Raw genomic sequence first — 22,864 nt, forward strand, 5'->3', positions numbered from 1 at the left:
ACGTACTAAACTATCATTTTTTTTGTCAGTTTTTGGAGAAGAAATTATGTTTTTTGTCCATTTTTGGACGACATACCAGCCAGCCCTTATACATAGGTCGCCCGCTTAACCCATTAAGCTATACAGACGCCCATGACTTCTTTGCTGCTCTGTAGTGTCTTTCACGGCCTCGTTTACATTATTTAATCATGTGGCATGTTTTTACCACGGGGCTGCACAGTGGTGTAGTGGTTAGCACTTTCATCTTGTAGCAAGAAGATACCCGTTTCAAAACCTTGGGTGGTCCTGGGATCTTCCTGCATGGAGTTTGCATGTTCTCCCTGTGCATGCGTGGGTTTTCTTCGGACACTCTGGCTTCCTCCCACAGTCCAAAAATAATCTGAGGTCAATTGGCTACTCTAACTTGCCCGTAGGTGTGATTGTTTGTCTGTATATGTATCCCTGCGACAGACCGGCGACCTCTCCAGGTGACGTTTTTTTCATATTTTCGACGACATACTAAACTATGACACTTTTGTCACATCTTGGAAGACATACTAAACTAGAAAAGCAGTCAGAGAGCGCAGTACTCCGCCAAGGCTGCTCAGCTGACGTATCATTTCTGTCAGATGAAATATTTAATAAAAAATGACCTTGTGCTGAGTCCAGGCATGTATTATGTATGTTATGTGTGGATTCTGAATTGCGTGTAAATTACTCTTATATAGGTCAGTTGATCAGTTCATTACTTTTGGCAATCCTTTTATCTGCTACTGTTAAAGTCACTGTTCCTTCCATTCTTTTATTTTGAAGGAACATTTTTAATGTTTTGAGCTTTTATTTTTTCCAGCAGCACAGGAAGTGGTTATCTTGGAAGAGGTTTCTTGACATGATGAAGACCCTGCTGACCATTCAAGTAAAGATCAAAGAAAACAGTTCCATGCTGTTATTTTCTAGCAAAGGATGTGTCTAAACTTAGAAGCACCTAGTTGGAATGAGGACAAGCTCTTATCGTGTTTCCCGAAGAAAGGAGTGAAGAAAATGTGAATTTGTGTTCAAAATAAGGCTGACTGCTGAATGTACATAAAGGCTTTTTGAAACATCACAGGCTTCACCGTTATTGATGGGACTCAGAAACACCCCACAGTTTAATCATTTGTTCCTTGTGTGATTTCCAACTGATAAATCACAGTCAATTTGTCGTAAGATCTCAATCATGTGATGGTCAGGAGGTCACTGACACAGTGTTCACTTGTTTTCATGCTATAGTGACGCCGTGTCGGCAGCTATATCTGGCAAAAGGAAATCCTTAAAGCCATGGATCCAGACTATAAGCCACATCACTGTGAAAATTTAATGAGATGGTCGTTGTATGATTTCTGACTTCCCCTGAAAATTTCATCCAAGTCTGTTAGTCCATTTTTGAGTAATGTTTCACACGAACAGACAGACAGATTCACAGACAAACATAAGCCGATCGTCACATAACTCCACGCTTCCTTGGCAGAGTTAAAAGGATTTTCCTTCATACTTGTACTACTTCTATGTTCCCCTGATGGCTGTTACAAAACAGATGATTGGCTGTTCGGAGGGAGGGTGAGATGTTTTATTTTATTGCCCTCTTTGGGGTTTCAGTCTCCCAGAAATTAGATTTGAGAACTGTTTAAGTGGCGAGGCCTTACAGTATAATGTCCTCTACCGTGTTAAGTCAGCACGGATGGTTCTACTATTGACAACATTAGGCAGGTGGTTCTAAAGTTGTGGCACATCAATATGAACTCCACAGCCAACATTCAAGAACAGGATGTAAGAAAAAAAAAATACAAAAACAACCTTATTTTTTCAGAATGTTTTATTTAATAAATCAAACATTCCCAGTTTGGCTTACAAATAGGCATTTAAAGTCAAATAACCCTGTAGTACACTTCAGGCAGTAGCCGACATTATGTGCCTTAACAGTCAACTTTTTGGCTTGTTTGATTGTGAAAAACACAATTTATAGACAGAGATGAACCTCATTCAGTGTGATGAAGTAAAGCCATGCTGTTCATGTTGCTCCTAAAGATTCACACCAACAAGAATTAAAGAGGAATTATGCAATCTGAGTCATGTGTTCAAAGCACTGTACAGGCTGTTAAACAACAACAACAACGCCACACGTGACACACAGGTCGCAGGAGCTTCAGACTTTTTTCCAAATCAAATAAGGGGGGAGTACACCTTACATGCCTGAAAAAATCTGAAAAAATTAAGTGCTTAAACTATTCATTATGTGTCAAAGAAATGCTTAGTTAGTGACTTACAACAGCTTGGTGAGTACTTGTGCATGGTTCACGATCTTTATCTGCCATTTTCTCAAAATCTGTATGCATTGGGACAGGCGTTACATAAAACCTAATAACTTTTAAGCTATTTGAGCGATTTTTTCACAGATTGTTCTTAAGACAGTACTTCTTAAAATAATGGATGCTTTTTTAAATACTTTATAATCTGACCACTTAAGACCATTTTCATTCTGGAGTAAAGAGTTATTTATATTGAAATGGTTGCTGTGGCGCTGTACCGCGGCTGACCCTGCGCTCTGACCCCCCCAGACGGGGGGATATGCGAAAATCGGAATTTCCCCTCGAGGGATTAATAAGGGATATAAAATAATAATAAAAAAAAGAGTTATCCCCAAAGCACCCATTATTTGTTTTACTGTAGGTTACTCTATCAAAAGCTATAATAGTCATTAACCCAAAATTTATGGACTCCGAGTAGATAGCATCTAAATATGGGTCACCGGGAAATGTGTATTGGCATGTTTATGACAAGATTTTGTCCCCAGGGATCACTGCATGTAACTTCTAACTGTTAAAATGATAATTTGCAACTCAAAAGTTTTAAAATGATGCATAGCATGTTAAATTGTGTCACATCAAACATTGTTAAGAGCCTGTACAATATAGTGGCTTTGCGAACCTATGAAATAAGCTGTACTTCCCCCTTTAAACAGGCTGGGTTTTTTTTTTTTTTTTTTTTTTTTACATCTTCCGCATGTAAGAAGATAAATAACTATAAATTCATGGTTATGCATAATCAAGGAGTTTAATGAAGAAAGTAAATACTGCAAACTAAACATATTAGAACTGTACCAAAGTCCTTGTATTAACCACAATTAATCCAAGTTTAAATACATAACGGGATGCACTAGGACTGCCTTATTACAAAAATCAGCTTTTAGAATTTTGAAGGATTTCATCATCAGCAAACACCAAACATCTCAAAAATTTACAAAAATAAATAAGAATTTTTCAAAAGTTTACTTTGATTTCTTTTGAGCAGAGATTACAAAATAAATGCATGGCATGCACGTCTGTTATTTTAAATATGGGTAAACCTTTCCTGTGAGCTCAAACCTTCTCTTAGATCTGCTTCATTAAGAGAAAAACTCAACAAAAGGTTGTGGTCCTGTTTTGTGGTAAATTCTGCCATGATGCACATCTGAAAACAAGATCAATAAAGTTATCTGTTACCTGGAATCATCTCTAGTGCACCTCATTAAAAAGCCTTTCTGTTCCGTCTAAATAAAATATACAACAAACGAACTAAAACAAACACCGGCAGCTCTGTTGTTGTGTTAAGAGGTATTTTCCAGATTTTGAAGAACAAAATTGAATGATTTTTCATATGTATAGCATATTAATAATCAAAAAACACTTTCAAATGCATCCTACAAAACAGACATAACTTATTCTTCGTAACTTCATGACTGCATTTGTAAATAACGCAAATCTTTCCTGGTCGAGGAGCTCAGACAAAATGAAAGTGTTCTGTACAAGGATGTGGAAACAAAGACGTCAGGGATTCAGCGCGACGTCTCCTCAAAGAGAGGTCAGAAAAAAGCTTTTCAAGTATTCAAGTACCAGAAATAAAATCAAAACTTGCCAAAAGAGAAAACAAAATACATGTTACAAAGCTGCATATTTGACCTTTGTAGGAATATTAAATCAAACTTAACAATAACAAACAACACTTATTAAACAACATTCACTGCTGTCCTGTGTATATTATCGACCTGTTGCTCAGAGGGTTGCACACCCCTTCTGTCAACTACAAATCAGAACACTGTCCTGACAAAAAATGGTGTAAAAACATTTTCAACCTGGTCAGACATCAGGCCACATGTTTGATTCAGAACCTCACCAACTAAACCTTTATCATGACAAAAGTGAAACACTGAGCTTCATTTTGTGTCAGAGAATGGACAGCACAAGTTAGAAACAACCTTGTTAAGTTCATCAATGTCATTACTTCTGTGATGTGGCAGGCTGACCGTATGGGTCTGACCGGAACCAGTTGTTGCTGGTTTAAATCCCAAGACCCCTTGCAGACATCTGGGTCAGTACAGTGAGCTGCTTTGACTTGTACCACTGAGCAAGGCATTTAACACTGTAGCTACCCAGCGGCAAAACGGAAAGAAAAGCTATTTTACCAGGGAGCTCCCACTGTGATTGTGCGCTGTAAGAACGTAAAGCAGGAAAAAAACCCTCAATAAATAGGAAAAGATTAAAAATGATTTTGTGGCACGCTCATATGACTGAAAGCATAAAGTTGCCAGAACCTTACACTTCCACATGGTTTTACCAGGTAGACTTTTGGTTTTTTTAGAATCACATTTTTCTCCTCTGCCATTATTTAAAGCTGAATGCGCACTGCACAAAAAGCTCTCGTAATTTTGTCGTTTTAACATTAAGTAATCACAAAAAAACAGCAAAACCTGTTGCCACACCCAAGTCAACACTAAAAATGTTTTCAGTAGCATTTGGCCTCAGACCATCAAGTGGTTTTTAATTTTTATAAAAAAGTGTGCATTGCAAATGTACTTTCTGATATGTTAGAATGCGCTGCCACGTCACTTTCAGAGAAGCTCCAGTCTCATGTGGAGGCGATCGTTCCATGCACACGGAAGCGGTAAAGACACGTGTACTCGACGTGACCCCAGTTGGTAAGAACTCGCAGCTCCACAAATCGATAAACCACGTCACTCTGGTTCTGTACAAAGGGACAGAGGGCACAGGGGAAAAGAAGAGAGACAGGAAGATGAACAAAAAGATTAAAGGTTAAAAGACAGACGATAAGAAATGTGAGAGTGATCAGAAAGCTCTGGGACTGTTTGTGGATCGTGAGCATGTAACGTCCACACAGGTGCAAACCGTCACAAGTCATGTGACCTGAATGACATCATGTTACTGTGATCAGCGGTAAGGGCACGTTTGAGATTTCTCAACACTTTTTGTGTGTTTGCTTTCCAGCTGATGCTAAAATAAGTGGAGCTTGCTAACTTATCTACAACACATAGAACACAGATACATCGATAAATAATAATAATACATTTTGAACAAAAATGTTGAAAGGAGAGGGACCTAATTATTGTATATCTGACCTAATTATTGTATATCTGACCTAATTATTGTATATCTGACCTAATTATTGTATATCTGTTATTGTGATGTCTACATTTTCAACAAAAATGTTGAAAATGTAGACATCAGAATAACAGATATACAATAATTAGGTCTCTCTCCAACTGGTCCTACCAGAAACCAGGGCTTGCAAAAGGTTCTGAGGTACGTATTGAATATGCACAAACCGGGAATGGGGGAATGGACACGCTATCTCGGCTACAGTCTGAATGAAAGTGGTGTGACAACAGGCATCAAGGGGTTAAAGCTCAGGACAATCACTGGGGATAAGAGGCGGGTCTGGGGCTACCACCGAGAGCAAAAACAGCAGTTTTTTACAGTTTAAAAGGCCACATTTTATAAAACCAGAAGAACTGCATCAGGCCAGGAGCACTCATCACATGTTTAAATAATGGGACTTCCAGTGTTGCAAAAGCACACAAGGAGACTACTTTGAAAGGGACAGCAGCAAAAACTAAACCAGGTAGTTCTGATTTCATGTTGACGTTCAAGACTTCCCACCTTCTCTGGTGGTGTTTGTGGTGTTATGGCTTTCTGTAAATATGACAGGGATCGACTATTTATCGTCAGTTTGAACTCACAGGCAGCTTAAACGTCTGCGTTGACGGGCCGTTCTCATCGTAAGTGAATTTCCCCAGCAGTGTTCCTTCTTCTGTGTCATTTTTCATGCCCTGGGAAAGAGAGAAGTTACAGCCATGTTAAAGTTCAGAATCGCTGGAGAAAAAATGCTTCACGTGACGATCGGCTTTTTTCCCCCTGAGCTTGGTAATCATCCATTATAGGGGGAAATGTGAGTCGGTTCTAAAAACACTACATAGCTTGTAGCTTCTTCAGGGTGTCCATTTTCACAGTGTAAAAACTGACAAGACTCCATTGATCTCAAAGTGGAAAATTGACTTGTGTAACATTGTGAAATAAACAAACAAACAAAGAATAGCATGTAGTGACTCAGAGCTGCATTTTGCTGTTGTGAATGTAACTATGGGACAGAATTGTAATCTAAGAAGTTTCCAGAGACTTAGCTAAAGCCTAGAATTTTTCAACCTAATACTGTTTTTTTCATCCATATCAGTCAGCTCTGGGAAGCAGTCTTTCAATGAATTAAAGTAAATTTAAGCCAAACATCTTGGGCTAACAACTTGTTTTCACATCCGTATAGAATTTAGCATATGTTCATTATAGAGCTATTAAATGACGTACTGTTCAAAATATATATAAAAATCCTAAACACTAAATTAAAGTTCAAGTGATTGATATTTCCACTTCTAAAAAGCCGTGATTAAATCTGACAAGTTTTTAGCATGTGTGTAAATACAAAAAGAAGGAAAACAGAGGCAGACTGGGATCACTCACGTAAACTTCAAAGTCTTTGGGTGCGGAGTCAATGCGACCGGTGGGAGAGTTGTAGCGTGGCAGGTGGTCCAGCGTCACGTGACTTATCCTCACGGGGTGGGACAGAGAGATGACAAGAATGCCTTGGACACCATGAAACGCCCAACACTTTCCTGGAAGCAGCACCGGGTAGCCCTGGAAGGGGAGGAGGGAGGAGATGCTAATAAAACTGAAACTCCTTAAAATCTTTACCTACCGAGTTCATCATGACTTAGGAGGTAAAAATGGATAGAAAAGACGGGGGAAAGAATATAAGCCAAGATATAAAAAATGAAAAACTGAGAAAGGTAATGGTTCTACCTGAATAACGGTGCGTGGGCTCTCAGATGGATACCACAGAGGGAAACCAAACAGGGTGAGACACGCTGAGCGATGACGATACGTCTCCGAACACCTGGTGCTGATCACACTGGCACCTGTACACAGAAACAAAATGTCAATAAGAATTTAAAGATACACTGTTGAATCGATCCTTAATTTTAGACAATGTCAAAGGAATGCCTTTAATTCAAAACGAAGACAATTAAACCAATCTTTGCAAGCAAAACTTATGACAAAGTGCCATTTTCATTTAACCCTCCTGTTGTTTTCAGTTACGGGCACCAAAAAATATTGGTTCCTTGTCTGAACAAAATCCAAAAATTCAGCAAAAAATCCCCAAATTTCTGAAAATTTGCAAAACCTTCAGGAAGAAAATTCCAATAATTCCTTAAAAGTTTTATTTTTTAAAAAAATGCCCCAAATTTGGCAAGAAAATTCTTGTAAATATTTTCAAAAAATGAGTAAACATCTTCCAAAAAATCCTATAAATATCTAATCTAAAGTGATTACATGTATATCAGTAAAATGAATGAATGAATTCACTGGACTTTGGTTGATTTTTATGTGAATGTTCATAAGAAACATTTATAACATTTCTTTTTTTTCCCCACCAAAAAATGTTCAAAAATTTCCCAAAAATGTTGAAAATGTGGACATCAGAAGTTTCACTGTGAAAATATATTTTTCCCACATTTTCAGTAAAACGGGTCAGATCTGGATAGGAATGGAGAAGACAAACTAGCTGACAAATGAGTTTAACATCCAACACAGTACACGCGGTTTGCAGAATTTTAGCAATAGATGGCCACAGAAATAATTCAACCTTTAACTCAACAGTCCTGACCTTGAGTCTCCAGAGCAAAGTCAGCCATTCTGTCAGCCATGGGATGTCCACAGTCTGTGCAGCTTCCTCTGTCAGCAGTTCTGATTGCATCCTGCTCCTGATTCACAATCACAACAGGAGCACACGTCGATCGTTAACGAGCGTACAGCACCAGGGTTCTGTATTTTTAAAGCGATCTTACGGACCACCCGCTGTATCAGCGTATATGTGTTTACCTGGATGCGGGCAGTGAGCCACTTCTCCATGGCCTGTTGAAGCTCAGGGCTGAGATGGTTGAGGACTGGAGCAGCGCTGGTATGAGGACAAGGGGCTGGAGGAGGCATCATCTGGACGGATGACAACTCCTGGAAAAGCTACAAAAGAGAGGAAGACACACTGAAATCGTGCACAACAAAAACGTCATGTTGAGAAACAGGAGACAGAATTACCTAATGTCTGTCTTGCTATAAAAACAGTGCAGAAATCTGTAATCTCCTGTCAGCTGGGCGCATCTCTATCAGACACTGTTACCTTGGTATTCTGCTTCTCCAGAGTTTGGATCCTGAGGTTGAGACTGGCTGCAGCAGAGCGACTGTCCTTCTGGTAATCCTCTATCTGCCTGCCCAGCACGGCCAGATCCTGCTCCAGACGCAGCCGACCGTCTGAGTCCACTGCCTCCAGACCTGCTTTCATGTTCTGCATGTCCAGCTGCAGTTGCTCCTTCATCTGAGAGATTAAGATGTGGATGAGTCAGTCATCAGTGGAATTATTGTACGACTGGTAGAAGGGTGTTGGGAAGTGTCAGTGAAGGTGAGTATTGCTTAAATCAGTCGGGAGGCTCGATGGTGTAAAACATTATTATTGCAGAGGTTTCTGGAGCTGTGAAGGGTCTAATTAAACTCTACATTGCTGATCTCTTGTTAGCCCAGGTTTCACTCTGGGCTAAGGAGTTATTGAGGACTAAAAAACTGGATACTTTTTACCACAAGTTTCAAATTCATAAAGGTAACACAGTCTGTTATTGGAAATGATGGTGCATGATTGATTTCTGTAATAGCATCTTGGAAAAGTGTTCAGGACTGACAGACATTCCAGAGCACTTTATGGAGAAAAAGCTTCCTACATGCTGCAGTTTCACATCCCCACCACTAGATGGTACTCTAGCGGTGGTCATTTGCTAAAATCCATAGCTGTCACTTTCCATCCAGCCTCCATCATGAGCTCCCCTGGCAGAGCTCTTCAACAGTTACAGAGCTACTGAAGGACAGGGAAACGAGAAGCTTCAGCATATGAAGGAGAAAAACACTGGCACAAACAAAGAGAGTTTCTCTTACCTGGGAGATAAGGAGCTCCTGTTTAAGCTGCAGATCCACCTGCATCAAACACACAAACATGTTACATTCGACGTGCCTTCATTCAGATCAGCATGTGGGGATGTTGTGGTTCTTTCTTTAATTTCTTTATTACAGATTATTCACAAAGCTTCATATTTACAAAAAACAACACTTCAAGAAATGCCCTCATGTTTTTCACTATGCTGCAGAGAAACTGTTTCTTACCAGCAGATGCTGCATCTTAGCTTCTACAGCAGCAGACACAACGGCAGGATCCTGAATGAAAGACGTCATTTTTTAAAGTATTAAATATAATTAAGGTAGCAAAACAGACCCCAAGCTTCAATATGAACGACCCTAAAATAGTTGGCAGGCGTTGTAAAAATGAATTTGGAAGTAATCTTTAATATTCTGTGGTTAAATTAAGAGTATACTGAGTCATTAATAGTGAAACAGATCATTTCTTCATGTTTGGGACCCAATAAAAATGTTTGAATGATCCTGATCCCAGGACCCTTGAGCTTCCTAAAGCAGCAGACTGTAAAACTTCTGCACACTAAATGTACACTTTCTACTTGCGCAAGTTACTCATATTCTAGTAATACTGTTGTCTGCTATTGTTCAGTTTTTTAACTGCTGCTTTTGTTCATGAGCAAGCCTTAAAGATCAAGTTCAGGGACTTACCTACTTACGCTAGGTAAGTTAAGGTCATTTTGTAAAATCAGGAAACATTTGCCCACAGTAACTGACAAACCTACATACACCCACACATCCAATGACAATCTATGAATCCAGCACAAACAATCTGTGAGATGCAGATGATCCACACTTGAGCCGTACCGCTGTAGGTGTGGAATGCATGGTGTTGGGTTGAGGAGGAGGAGGAGCGGCAGGGAGAACAGGTTGACTCTTGGGTTTTGTCTGTGACGGGGTCTTTGAGACAGTCATGCGGGAGATGAAAGAGGTGAAGAAGGGAAGGAGCAACCAGATACCTGGAGAAGACAGGAGGGACACTGCCTTGAGAACAGCACTTAAAACACATGTGGTAACATCACCTAAACTCCATGAGCATTTGAAGATCAAAGACCCTGACATGTGCAGCCTGTAATGACTGACGCTTACTGTGACTCATTCAACCACACTGAGGTGGAGACGGTGTGAGCACAAACCAACCACACAAGCAAAAGAAACCAAGCTGTGCCGCTCTGCAAGGCATACACTACATTTGGCGGCAAACACTACCACCTCTTCTAATTTCCTGGGGGAAACCCTGAGTACCCCAGTGCATGATATTTTCAGGAAAGTAGGTGTGATAGAAACTGCAAAAAGAACCGTGCTACTGACTGAAAATATACACATATGTAAACAAAACTAAATAGCAACCATCAACACTCCCATCAGACATTTCCAGGTGATGAAATGCCTCCTAAATGTATTTGAATACTTTGGTAGATGCAAACTTAAGTCTATTAAATGTTTATGGTACTTACATAGAAGTGCAATCAGTAAGAGAGCCAGACGTTTCTTCATGCTGCTGCTGAATGCAGCTTTAGCTACTGGGAAGAGAAGGAAAGTTGATTAGCAGGGATTTTGAAAAGCCAGGAGCCAAATCACATGCAGTGGTTGTGAAAGCACAAACCTGCTGGTATGTGGGAGTATATACGATCTTCAGGTGCGTTGCCCTCAGAGGACGAGTATCCCGAGCTGTCCACGCCACTCTGACTCAGCTCCTTGTGGTTAGGCCTAGAGTGTAATCCCGGCCCGCTGGAGCTGGAGAGCCCGGCGTAAGGGCTGTTCACTGGAGGTACGGGACGGCAGTGTGTGGGGGTCTGAGCCCGGGCTGATGATGGGGTCAGTGCTGGGCGTGGGGTGACCGTGATGGGGACGTAGGGCACGGTCCTCATGGTAGGTGCAGTCTGAGTGCTCAAGGGCGACGGACTCTGACCTGAGAACAGGAAAGACAAAAATAAAGTGTGATGAGTGAGTGATGGTGAGATTAACGCATTTCTTTTCTTCTACCAAAACTTGATGAGTGAAAATGTACACACATAGCATTCCACATGTATGCTAATTGTTTAAAATTAAGAAAATACAAATACAAATTTGCACTACCGTTCAAACGTTTCGGGTCACTTAGAAATGTCCTTTTTTTTTTAAAGAAAAGCATTTTTTTCCATGAAGATAACATTAAATTAATCAGAAACACAGCGTAGATATAGTTAATGTGGTAAATGACTATTGTAGCAGTAAACGGCTGATGTTTACTGGAATATCTCCATAGGGGTACAGAGGAACATTTCCAGCAACCATCACTCCTGTGTTCTAATGCTACATTGTGTTAGCTAATGGTGTTGAAAGGCTCATTGATGATTAGAAACCTTTGTGTTAGCACGTGAATAAAAGCATGAGTTTTTGTGGAAAACATGAAATTGCCTGGATGATCCCAAACTTTTGAACGGTAGTGTATATTTACTGTAAAACATCTTCATTTGGCTGAAAGCCCTATTTATGACAAGTGAATAAGGATGCAACCAATGCTACTTAAAATGTTTTGTATATATTAAATGATCACAAATTTAGTCCATTTGTTTCCATTGTTACAAGGGGTAAAAGACAATTCAGAGGGGCAAGAATAAGCTTAGTGGGATCAGCAGAACAAAGCACAAAATTATAGCCTGTGGTATATTTTTTTCTGAATTACTTCGCTAATTGTCCCTCTTTAAACTTCTGAAAATGAATTAAGAAAAGAATTCTTGGTTGCAAAGCTGGTAAACATACACTCAACAAAAATATAAACGCAACACTTCTGTTTTTGCTCCCATTTTTTATGAGATGATCTCAAAGATGTAAAACTTTTTCCACATACACAATATCACCATTTCTCTCAAATATTGTTCACAAATCTGTGATAGTGAGCACTTCTCCTTTGCTGAGATAATCCATCCCACCTCACAGGTGTTCCATATCAAGATGCTGATTAGACACCATGATCAGTGCACAGGTGTGCCTTAGACTGCCCACAGTAAAAGGCCGCTCTGAAAGGTGCAGTTTTGTTTTATAGAGGGGGGTCCTCTCCTCTTCATTGGCTGTGTGAAGTTGCTGATATTGGCAGGAACTGGTACACGCTGTCGTATACGCATCTTGAACAATATTTGAGAGAAATGGTGATATTTTGAATGTGGAAAAAGTTTTAGATCTTTGACTTCATCTCCTAAAAAACGGGAGCAAAAACAAAAGTGTTGCGTTTACATTTTTGTTGAGTGTACGTATCTAGTGATAAGGGGTCACAAATGGACACTGTTTTACAATAAGCAATCATGAACCAAACAGTTTTAAAACCTCAACTTTAAGGGGAATTTTTAACCTACTCTGCAAAGTCTCTAAATAAAATGTCCCCACCTCTGTTCTACTCATGGTATTAATATGACTATTATAAAGACAGGATATTATGTCATTTCTGTTTCAGTGCTGTAGCGATGCTACCATCATACTGGCCTGCAGTGCGAGGGGTCTCAGGGGTCCCAGAACTGGCATTGCTATTTGCTCTACTGGAGGTGCGGGAGCCAGGCTTGCGGGTCCCTGCCTTCTTCTTAAAAACCCTGAAGAAGAAGAAAGAGGTATGAGAGAAAGGAAAATGACTGTTTATGGTTGTAAACGAGAACCTGGAAACCAAGCTTTAGGCACATGAAAACACAAACACACAGCTACTTACTTGACCGGGTTTTCTCTGTAAGATATGTTTGTCACACTACTTGAGTCAGATTCCTCATCTGAATTGTAGTAGCCACCGGACAGCAAGCGGGAACTCCTGCGAGACATGACTGAAAGACACACACAAAAAATAATAATAACAACTGATTAACTGATATTTTACATACCTTCCTGAATTGCTTAACGCCTCTGGTCAGAACCTACTGACAGGTGAAGCTCAGTACAATGCAAACAGGTAGGATTTCAACTCTATGGAGTGAAGAAAGGAGTAATTATTATTTTTAGACTTGTTAAACCGTGTTCACGACATTCAACACTGATTGAGCCAAATCTTGTTTTCTTCTAGTATTTCTCAAATGGAACAACCTCCCTATAAAAATAAGACAACTGTACTTTAAAGTTTGTTTATAACTGATTATTTCTGTTAGTTACCAAGAATAAATCTGTTTATGTTGGATGTTTATCACAGTTTCACCAAATGAACATAATTGCGCCTCAGGATTTAGAAAGAATCCATCTATCTATCTATCTATCTATCTATCTATCTATAAGCATAGTGATAATTACAAAATTGTGCATTTTGAGTAAAACTAAACATGCTTGTCTTAAAAATTGCAGGTTTTCCCCAGGAAAATTAATACAGCAGGTTTAATCACTTCTTCTGACATTAGCAGAGATTAGACATCCAAATAAAGCTTAATCTTCATATCAATTTATCTGCAATTTCTTGCTTGATTAATCTGTATAAAACATTAAGCAAAGCCTTAGCACCCAAAACAACTTCTTAAAAGGCCTTGTTTTCTTTGTTCAACAGTCCAAAACAGCACAATGCGCAATTCACTATAATGTAAAATCTAGCAGGGGTGTGTTTTTTTCTGCTAAGGCAGATTTCTGTCACTTTAAAACAAAACAAAAACCCAGACTTATGCCATTTTTGCCAAGGCTGCACGTCTGCTTGCTCGACAGAAAGACTTAAAAACTCTTTCGTCCCTCGTGCCATCAGGCTGTATAATGCAGCCACTTCAGGGAGGAGCAGGAGAGACTGATGCTGGTCCTGAACTTCGTTTTTCAGTGCCTTAATTTTAAAGCACCTTATGGAGTTGCACTTGACTTTTTAATGTTGGATTTATTTATTATGGCTGTTGCTATTTGTCTTTTTAATTGTACTTTTTAACTTTATTTCTATTTCTGTGTTTATGAATGTGAGCAACGGACTATTGTATAATTTCCTTCGGGATTAATAAAGTATTTATCTATCATCTATCTATCTATCTATTATCTGGTACAGATAGCACCAGATCATGTGATAATTTGTAATAGTGGTTGTTGGCAGGGTTGGAGCATCAGCTGCAGTTGGTATTTACACAGTTTCATATACCAGAAGTGGTAGATGCAGTAGTTGGTCCTGCTATGTGAAGTATTAGCGGCAAAAACCGAACAATTAATAGAAGGGTCCAAGCTGTAGCAGAAGCGGAAATGGATGAAGCATTAGCAGCTGCAACAACAGTAGAAATTGTGACTGTGTCTCTGAAAGTTTTAATAGGTCTAACATCGCTAATTACAGTTGAATAATAGTAGCAGATGGAGCAGTGACGGTGTCAGTACAGTGAAATATACAGTATTAGCAACAGCGAGCCTGTTAACAGTTGATGTAGTGGTAGCAGTAAGACCAGCGCTAAGTGTCTGACAGATGCTCTCTTAGTTAATCTTAGTCGCGTTTAATCCAACTAATCTGTTCTGCTGCTCAAACGCTCCCTGAGAAAACAGAAAATGAAAAACACAACATCCAAGCACGCAAACAAGTGCAGCTACACACAGAAACTTACAAGAACGATGACAGACAATGCTACTACGCTGTGACACAGACATGTTTAAAGTGCATCGTACAAAACAGTACTGTACAGGGACACACACACACACACAAATCCTGCATACCTTAACAGACTCAGGACGCTTCAAGTGAAGAAAAGTCTTGAGAAAGTAGTTTGACAGCACATGATGTAAAAGACGAGGGTGGAAAACGACCTGGTTTCAGCCGCTACATCTTTTGTTCATGTTTGCTGCAAAGTGTCCACAAGTTTAACTTTCAGCACGGCCGCCATCACAAAGACTATGTAAGAGGCATCTTAAGCCGAGAAATCTTATTGGTCAAAGATGTGGTCTTACAGCGCGGATAATTAGCATAAACCACAGCTCACAAGCCTTCATGCTTGCTGTGCCAACTCCTGTGGCAAGATTAATGTATTTACTGAAAACACGGAACATATATTTCCCTTTTGCTGTTACAGCACTTCCTTCACATGTTTTTGTGGATGTTTCAGGAGTACTCTGTGAAGAGGGCAAAAGTATTGACTCATTGACTACAAATCAACCGTATTTCCTGCTGACTGTCACTGATAATAATGCATGCTCAGCTATGCCTCTGTGTAGACGCCCAACTTATCTGAGGTTCAGAGCGAAAAGCGGGTTTAAACACTGAGGAGGACCAAAGTTTAATTCAGTAGTTTGGACCAAATCCTAATGTTGGATGTCACATTAGTGACCACACAAAGTCTTTATCAGTTAGAACATAACATTGGCGTCTCTGATGTTCTCAGACATCGCTGCATACCTCAAGCTAAGTTGTCAGACAATGTGGCCATTAAAGCAAGATGTTAAAAAGTAACCAGACTTTCAAAGTAAATACTGGACCATGTACTCCACACGGCGTAATGTGCTGCTGTGGCAGTTACATCTGCTGGGGCCTACTTGACTCTGTGCTGTCAGAAAAAACAAAAAACAAAACTTTAGATCCTCTCTGTGATCTAGTCTTTCAATATCTGACTGTGACTTGTTGTTTCATATGTTCTAAATTTGTCAGAGCTTACATTCAATACGAGGACATAAGTACAGCAGATTGTAACAAATTAATGTGTCTAAAAAGAGCGGCAGAAGGCGACAAAGAGGGAAGCTGTGGCTGTTTGTACCTAACAGTCAGGAAGTTCGTGTGAAGGCACACATGCACACAGAAACCATCACTACCCAAAAGGGCGTTTCATTTTTCTAAATATAATTAGTTTACTGATACAGACTAAGATAATAATGGCTAACTGAGATGTCTTTTCCACAATGGCCTTCTCCGGTATTCATGTTCAACATTACTACATCCACTGTTCACATCATTGTCTTTAATTTTACAACCCAGAGTATCTGAGAAGGATATTCAGCCCAACATAAAAAAAACGGACTACGAGACTGATCAGAGAAAAGAGGCTAAACTGTAACCAACCAAACTGTGTTGATGTAAACAGGCAATAACAGCAACATCGTACACGACAGCGCCTATCAGCAGTCTACCGCTGTGGTTGTCATTGCCAACAGTGAGGCTTTTACTGTTTACTGTGACCAAGGACAACACACTGTCACACTGAAACCGATTTTTTTTCAGTGGCAAGCAGTCCACATGTGAGACTTCATTTTCCAAAACACTTTTTTTTTTTAAACATAAAGCTGAATATTAACAAACCCGTCTGTTCACTTACTGACACTATATGAGGCAAAGTCCATCTACTTGCTATAAATGCATGGTCTCACTCTAACCCTCCCCCTCATATTGATCCAATCAGCCTGCTTATGTAAATTCTATCTCGTATTTTCAAACCAAGCACTCATCCTTATCCCGTAGGATTCAACCTTAGCAACGGTGAATTACCTTCACTAGTTGTGTGACATTAAAGAGACTAGGGATGTCCCGATCAGGTTTTTTTGCCACCGAGTCCGAGTCCTATCATTTTGAGTATCTGCCGATTCCGAGTCCCGATCCGATTCTTTTCTAATATAGTAAAATATGTATATTATCTATTAAAAAAAACAAAAAAACTTATGAAAAGTTTTCCTTTTTTATTTTCTTAACGTCAATTCAAAACAACACTTAGAACAGTACATTTCTGTGACTAAAAATAACAATCAGAAAATAAATAAATTTCCCTTTTAGCTTAGGTACAAAAGTAAAAATAAATAATAAATTTCCCTTTTGGCTTAGGTACAACAGCAAAAATAAATAAATAATAAACTTCTATAAAATAAACAGCAGGTCAGCTCAACTCAAAGGCATGTAAACAATAGGGAACAAAGTTAACAAAGAGCCACTTTATAATACCGTAAGGCCAGTAGTAGTAATGTGCTCTTATGAATGGCACATATTTGTCTAGAGTTTCACTGAAGGACATGTATGTTTTTCTTGATGAAAACCAACATTTCCACCTTGTCAGGTTTGAGCCTATTGCTGTTTTCATCTATATACATCTCATTTAAAAAGGAAATTGAATAAAAAATAAACATATATATCCAACCGAGTCCAAATCGGGAGGTCACTTCCGATCCCGATCGAGTCTGTAATCATGTGATCGGGCCCGATTTCCGATCATGTGATCGGATCGGGACATCCCTAAAAGAGACCCAGTATTAACTGATGCGGGTAACAAACGGTAGACAGTGACAGATGCAATGAGGTTATTCTTTTTAAATCCAGCATGCTTTGAAGCTGTTTTGCAGATTGTATCAATAGCACTTGAGAAACAGCAACAAGGGTCAAAAACATTGTGACTCCACAGAAACGACAGCCTCTATCTTCAACCCTGTATCTTTGGGAAACAAACGCTCCCCTTTCACACATTTGGAATTTCTTTCTTCTTAGAACGTCAAGAGGCTTTAGCCAAGAGTGTAGCGAGGGGAGCAGTTTGCACTTTAATTCCTTCAAATCCTCCCTTGCACTCGAAGTGGCATCGAGCAGCTTAGCTCAGCACTTTTCTCCTCCAGAGCGTACCAGACCCCTCCTCATTATACAGAGGACACCGCTGCACAAAGCTGCTTTTCATCATTTACCATTTTCCCTGAAACACTGCAGAAATGTTTGATCAAATCCTACATTCTTCTGTAGCCTTTCCTTTTTGTTTTCAGGCTAATTATGCCATCAGCTTGATAGAAAACCAAGCTGAATCTTACAATTGCCCATTCATGCTCCAAAATTGGAACGCTGCTGTCATGGAATGGGCTGCAAAACCCATTTAAGCCTTTTTATTTCAGTTTTAAGAGGCTCACTGTTCCGCTGAATGGCTGCTGAGAGAGAATGTGTTACCTTGGTCACTCTTGCACTGCGCTGCACTCTGTTTACTTTAGGTATGATTCCTCCATGCACCATGTGTCATGAACATCCAGAAACCGTGATGCCACAGTCTGTAGACTTTTGAAGTCTCGAATTTTGCAACATCTTGGTGTTTTAGAGCCAGAAGTGGCCATGTTGGTATAAAAGGGTGGAGCTGGTGAGGACAAGAGGTGATTCTGACTGACAACCCAGAGACACTAGTAAGATGTCCCTTAACTCTAGGGGTAGCTTGCTTGGTTAGCAAGGTACAGCCACAATTCGCAGTAACTGTAAAATTAATTGCAAAGCTGATACTGGATTGTAGAAAATAAGGACTTAAATCAATACTTACAGAAAAAATGAAAGCTGACTCTTAACAGTGCCTTTCAAAACAGCCAAATAATGAACAAGACAAAGTGTTATAAACAGAAAATGAAATGTCAAAGTTCTATGATGAAAACACAGACGACAGTAAACATCCTTACAGCTATGTATTAATGTACAAAGTGCACAGGTACGGCTTGCTATGCCTCTATCCTGACTGATAGATCACTGTATTATCAATTTCCAATGCTCTGAGTCATTCCCTGCTTCATTATCTACGGGTCTCCAAATGCGACCATAATTTACAAAAGTGTTGAATGAGACTTCAACCTAGTAATTGAGGCCATAAACTCACTAGGAAAACGTTTACTGCGGTAATAAATCAAGTGAGAAGTAGAGTAATTTCCTCAAAGATTTCTGTCCAAAAAATACACTTCTTTTCACAACCAGAAAAGTCCACCCTATTGGAAAGAATACAGGTTTAAAGGACTGGCTTTACTTTTCAGACTCTGACATTATGGCCGCTTCTTTTACTGAGTCTTTGGTCATGAATAGGAGAATCTCAGGAAGGTACAAGGAAACTTGATGCAGGTCCTGGGGCAATCATGTGAACAAAGAGAAACAAGATGCTGTTCTTCTAGAGTAGGGAAAACAAAGTGCTAAACCTAATGATTAAACCCATGTGACATGACTGCTAAACTTGCAAAGACTCATGAAAAACTAAACCAGTAATCAGCATGAAAAAGGACAGCCATAAAGAAGTGCATTGCACCTGGCAATAACTTCAAGCAAACGTGTCCACATGAAACTGTGCATGTTACCACTGTCCACAAGAAGCTGAAATGGAAGTAAAACTTGAGAATGAAACCTGAAAGTCTGCTGAACATCAGTGAGTTTTTTTCTGTCATCCCTTTTGTCCCCTTACAGGATTTACAGGTAATGAATCAATTCATAAACAAATACAAGAGAAATGCATCGCTTAAGCTTGGCGTGGACCCATGCTAATGATTCAACGACTTTGTACACTGTACTTGAAGCAAAATAAATCATACACACATGTTTGTAGACATACATGTGAACCCTATAAGCCAGTCTGTACTGGTTGAAAATCTCTGACAGGAGGAGCGATCGAGATGTGGTACTGTTGTTCACGCAAGGCTGGGCAGGGTGGGGCGCTGTTACTGATCCAATATTCTGACCACTGACACTGGCAGGACACATAAAAGAAAGCATAAGAGTAAAAGACAGACAGAACGGGACCAGAATAGGACAATGGCATTGCTGGTTGGAGAGAACAGTAGAGAAAGACGGCAAATGGCACAGCAAAGGCGAGTAACTCAGTAGCAGACAAAGTGCCAAAGGCCAGGATTGTGTAAACAGAAGGGATAGTGTGTAAGATGACGCTGTGACTCTTAACCTCTTAAGCCCAGTCGGCCCACGGGTGGACCGAAGAAATCCCGGCATTTTTTCTGAAAATATGGCCAGGGCTTAAGAGGTTAAAGAGAGAATAAAAAAAGTTTAGGCTTTCTGAATGCGTGAAAAAAATGCAGAAAGAAACAGAGGAAAAATGCAGAAACTATACGCCAAGGAGGGGGAAAAAATGCGGGAAGAAGCGGGCAAAGAAAGGAATGCAGAGAATCAGTAACCATGAAACCAAAACTGGCTGGCAAATGGTTGAAGACTGTGGCTAACATTAGGACAGTGCCAGTGAAATATGACTCAGACATACAGAGCAGATGAGTCATCTGTGAGCGCTGGTTTTAAACAAATTACCCCAAGCTCTTTGTGAAGTTAAGGAGGAGGAATTTTAGCGAAACAGCTACCTAATAAGGTCTGTTTACATCAATGTGAACCAGATGCTCGCGCTCCTAAGTTTTCTATTCTGTAGATAGTTTGCTGTATTCTGGCTTACAGTAAAGCTTTTAGTAGGACTGGAGAATATCGACAACTTCATTTCTCTGGAATGAAGTTCTACCACTGCAGTGCTTTTGTTTGCTGGGCGTCTCAGCTGTCTGAGCATCCCTGCCCGAGAATCTCAGGCAAGCAAATGTGGTGCCCTGTATCACGCCTCAAACCTCAACCAGCTGTAATGCATTATAAATGTTTTGAATATCTCCTCAGTATGTCTCTTTCGATGTTATTTTATTCATTTAATTAATGTGTAAAGCTAGCAATGTATTAATAAAATAAACATATCAAAATCTTACTATTTAGAATTATTTAACTTCAGCTTTTGAGCACATAATGCCATCTTTCTCACACTGAACAACTTAAATAGTCACATTTTAACTTCTAATTTGCTTCAGCTCTTATTTGTGAGACATGTAAACACAGCTCAATAACAGCTATTCATATATATGCTGCTGTAAACATAAAACACTACTGTTGAAAAGTTTGGGGTCACTTAGAAATGTCCTCATTTTGGAAAGAAACACATTTTTTTTTCAATGAAGATCACACTAAATTAATCATAAATACAGTCTAGACATTGTTAATGTAGTAAATGACTATTCTAGGTGGAAACGGCTCATTTTAATGGAATATCTCCATCGGGGTACAGAGGAACATTTCCAGCAACCATCACTCCTGTGTTCTAATGCTACATTGTGTTAGCTAATGGTGTTGGAAGGCTCATTGATGGTTAGAAAACCCTTGTGCAGTTATGTTAGCACATGGATAGAAGTGGGAGTTTTCATGGAAAACATGAAATAGTCTGGGTGACTCCAAACTTTTGAACGGTAGTGTAGATTAAAACACAATAAACAATGGTGCATTTTTTCAAACCCTGCTGAAAAATAGGCACTTAAGTAACTAGGCGCAAAGGAAATGCATATGAAATGCAGTTTCACAGTAACTCTGGCGCAACCAAACAGTAATAATGGTAACATACTGTACTCAGCCGCTTATGTATAAATGAAATTGATGCCACAAACCACAAAGAAAAGTGGGATGAAACTGGTTAGACGATGTTCAGCCCCACAGAAACTGAAGCGTAGCTGTCAAATATGAAGTTTCCAACAAACTTACTGTGGTGAAAATGTAAACGGTAAACAATAACAAAACACTAATCCTCATTTTGGTAAAGTTACACTTCCCTTTTGCTGAGACATCCCCTGAAGCCCCTAAACGATCCCTGGTGGTCCCTTAACAAATTACAAAAAAAGGAACTTCCTTTTAGTTTAATTTTGCATAACAGTGCACCTTTTCAATATATTCTACCACTCGTCATACCCATACAGTCTTAATACTCCAGCAGACCTCAATAGTAGAGCACAGGGCTTGTTTTGCTTTTGATAAATAAAACAAGTTAAGTAAAAATGCTTTAATGCAGAAATATAAGGTAAAGTTAAGTTTTAAAAAAGGGCTATTCCCATTTAAACAGGTTGAGCAGTGTTTCGAGAAGGAACATTGCAGTAGTGCGTCTCATTTACATGAAATAGTTGATAGCAACTTAGCTAGCTGGGTAGCGTTGGTAAAAACTTGTTTAAAGTAGCCGTTAACTTAGCTAACCCCGTTTCAAAAACACGTCAAATCCGCCTACACGCGAACACTTCACACCTATATTAATTGCTAACTGATGCATTAAACAAACATTTCGAGCCAGCCAATTTACTGTGAGTGTTTTCAAAAGTAATTACGAGTTGTAGTTAGCTACGGTTACCGGTATCCTACCAGGCTAGAAGAAATACATGGTAGTTCAGCACCGCAGCAGCCAACTGACAAAAGCATCCTGAGGCAGAGCAGAGATGAACACCGGACACAGAGGCAGAAAAGTCACCGTTTCTAACTCAAGTGTGTTCAACCGAGCGTGATATTAAAGTTGGAGTCGTTACTTCGGCGTCATTAACTCACCTCGTTATGTTTTCTGGTCTGTCGCAGTTAAATTAAACAAGACGCCAAGCAGCAGCCAGCCTGGCAACCTAACTGTCAGGTTCTCCCTGGAAACGATAATCCTCCGTTCAGTCCTCACCGACACCGAGAAACATCTCCGTCAGCGTCAAGTCCGCTCAACTAAGTCCCCTGACGGCAACTTAGTTTCTCATAAATTCCCGCAAGTTAACTAAGAATATGGATAGCATGATTGTGGGGCTGAAGCTGCGGAACAGACTGACGCTTGTTGTGACAGCTTCACCGCTACGGTGTGGACAGGAGCTGAGCCAAGCTCGCAGCAGGAAGAGACGCACTTCCGGCGGGGATTACAAAATAATGGTCACCAACTGTACATTATTATTATTATTATTATTATTATTATTATTATTATTATTATTATTATTATTATTATTATTATTATTATTATTATTACTACTACATGTAATTTTAAGAAATAAACCACCCACTGCTGTTCTGTATTTACAACAAATTGCGACTTTCTTGAAATTCTAGAAAAAAT

The 22,864-nt window shown here is 39.6% G+C and overlaps 1 protein-coding gene across 2 annotated transcripts; it reads right to left on the minus strand.

The window, feature by feature from the left end:
- Positions 1-1,813: 1,813 nt before the first annotated feature.
- sun2 (Sad1 and UNC84 domain containing 2) lies at positions 1,814-22,637 on the minus strand. 2 transcript variants are annotated; one of them, XM_051946108.1, is made up of 15 exons: positions 22,327-22,637; positions 13,030-13,138; positions 12,813-12,916; positions 10,957-11,262; positions 10,808-10,870; positions 10,158-10,309; positions 9,543-9,593; positions 9,318-9,356; positions 8,515-8,709; positions 8,220-8,357; positions 8,005-8,101; positions 7,140-7,255; positions 6,801-6,974; positions 6,029-6,118; positions 1,814-5,016 (listed from the first exon to the last, which is right to left on the minus strand). In XM_051946108.1, exons 2-15 carry the CDS (start codon positions 13,134-13,136, stop codon positions 4,900-4,902), a joined length of 1,749 nt encoding a protein of 582 aa, XP_051802068.1. In that variant the 5' UTR covers positions 13,137-13,138; positions 22,327-22,637; the 3' UTR covers positions 1,814-4,899. The 2 variants fall into 2 exon arrangements, with proteins under 2 accessions (XP_051802068.1, XP_051802067.1); XM_051946107.1 differs by having other exon boundaries at positions 10,808-10,873.
- Between the last annotated feature and the right edge of the window lie 227 nt (positions 22,638-22,864).

This window comes from Acanthochromis polyacanthus, chromosome 3 (assembly GCF_021347895.1).
Source record: "Acanthochromis polyacanthus isolate Apoly-LR-REF ecotype Palm Island chromosome 3, KAUST_Apoly_ChrSc, whole genome shotgun sequence".
Classification (NCBI taxonomy): domain Eukaryota; kingdom Metazoa; phylum Chordata; class Actinopteri; family Pomacentridae; genus Acanthochromis; species Acanthochromis polyacanthus.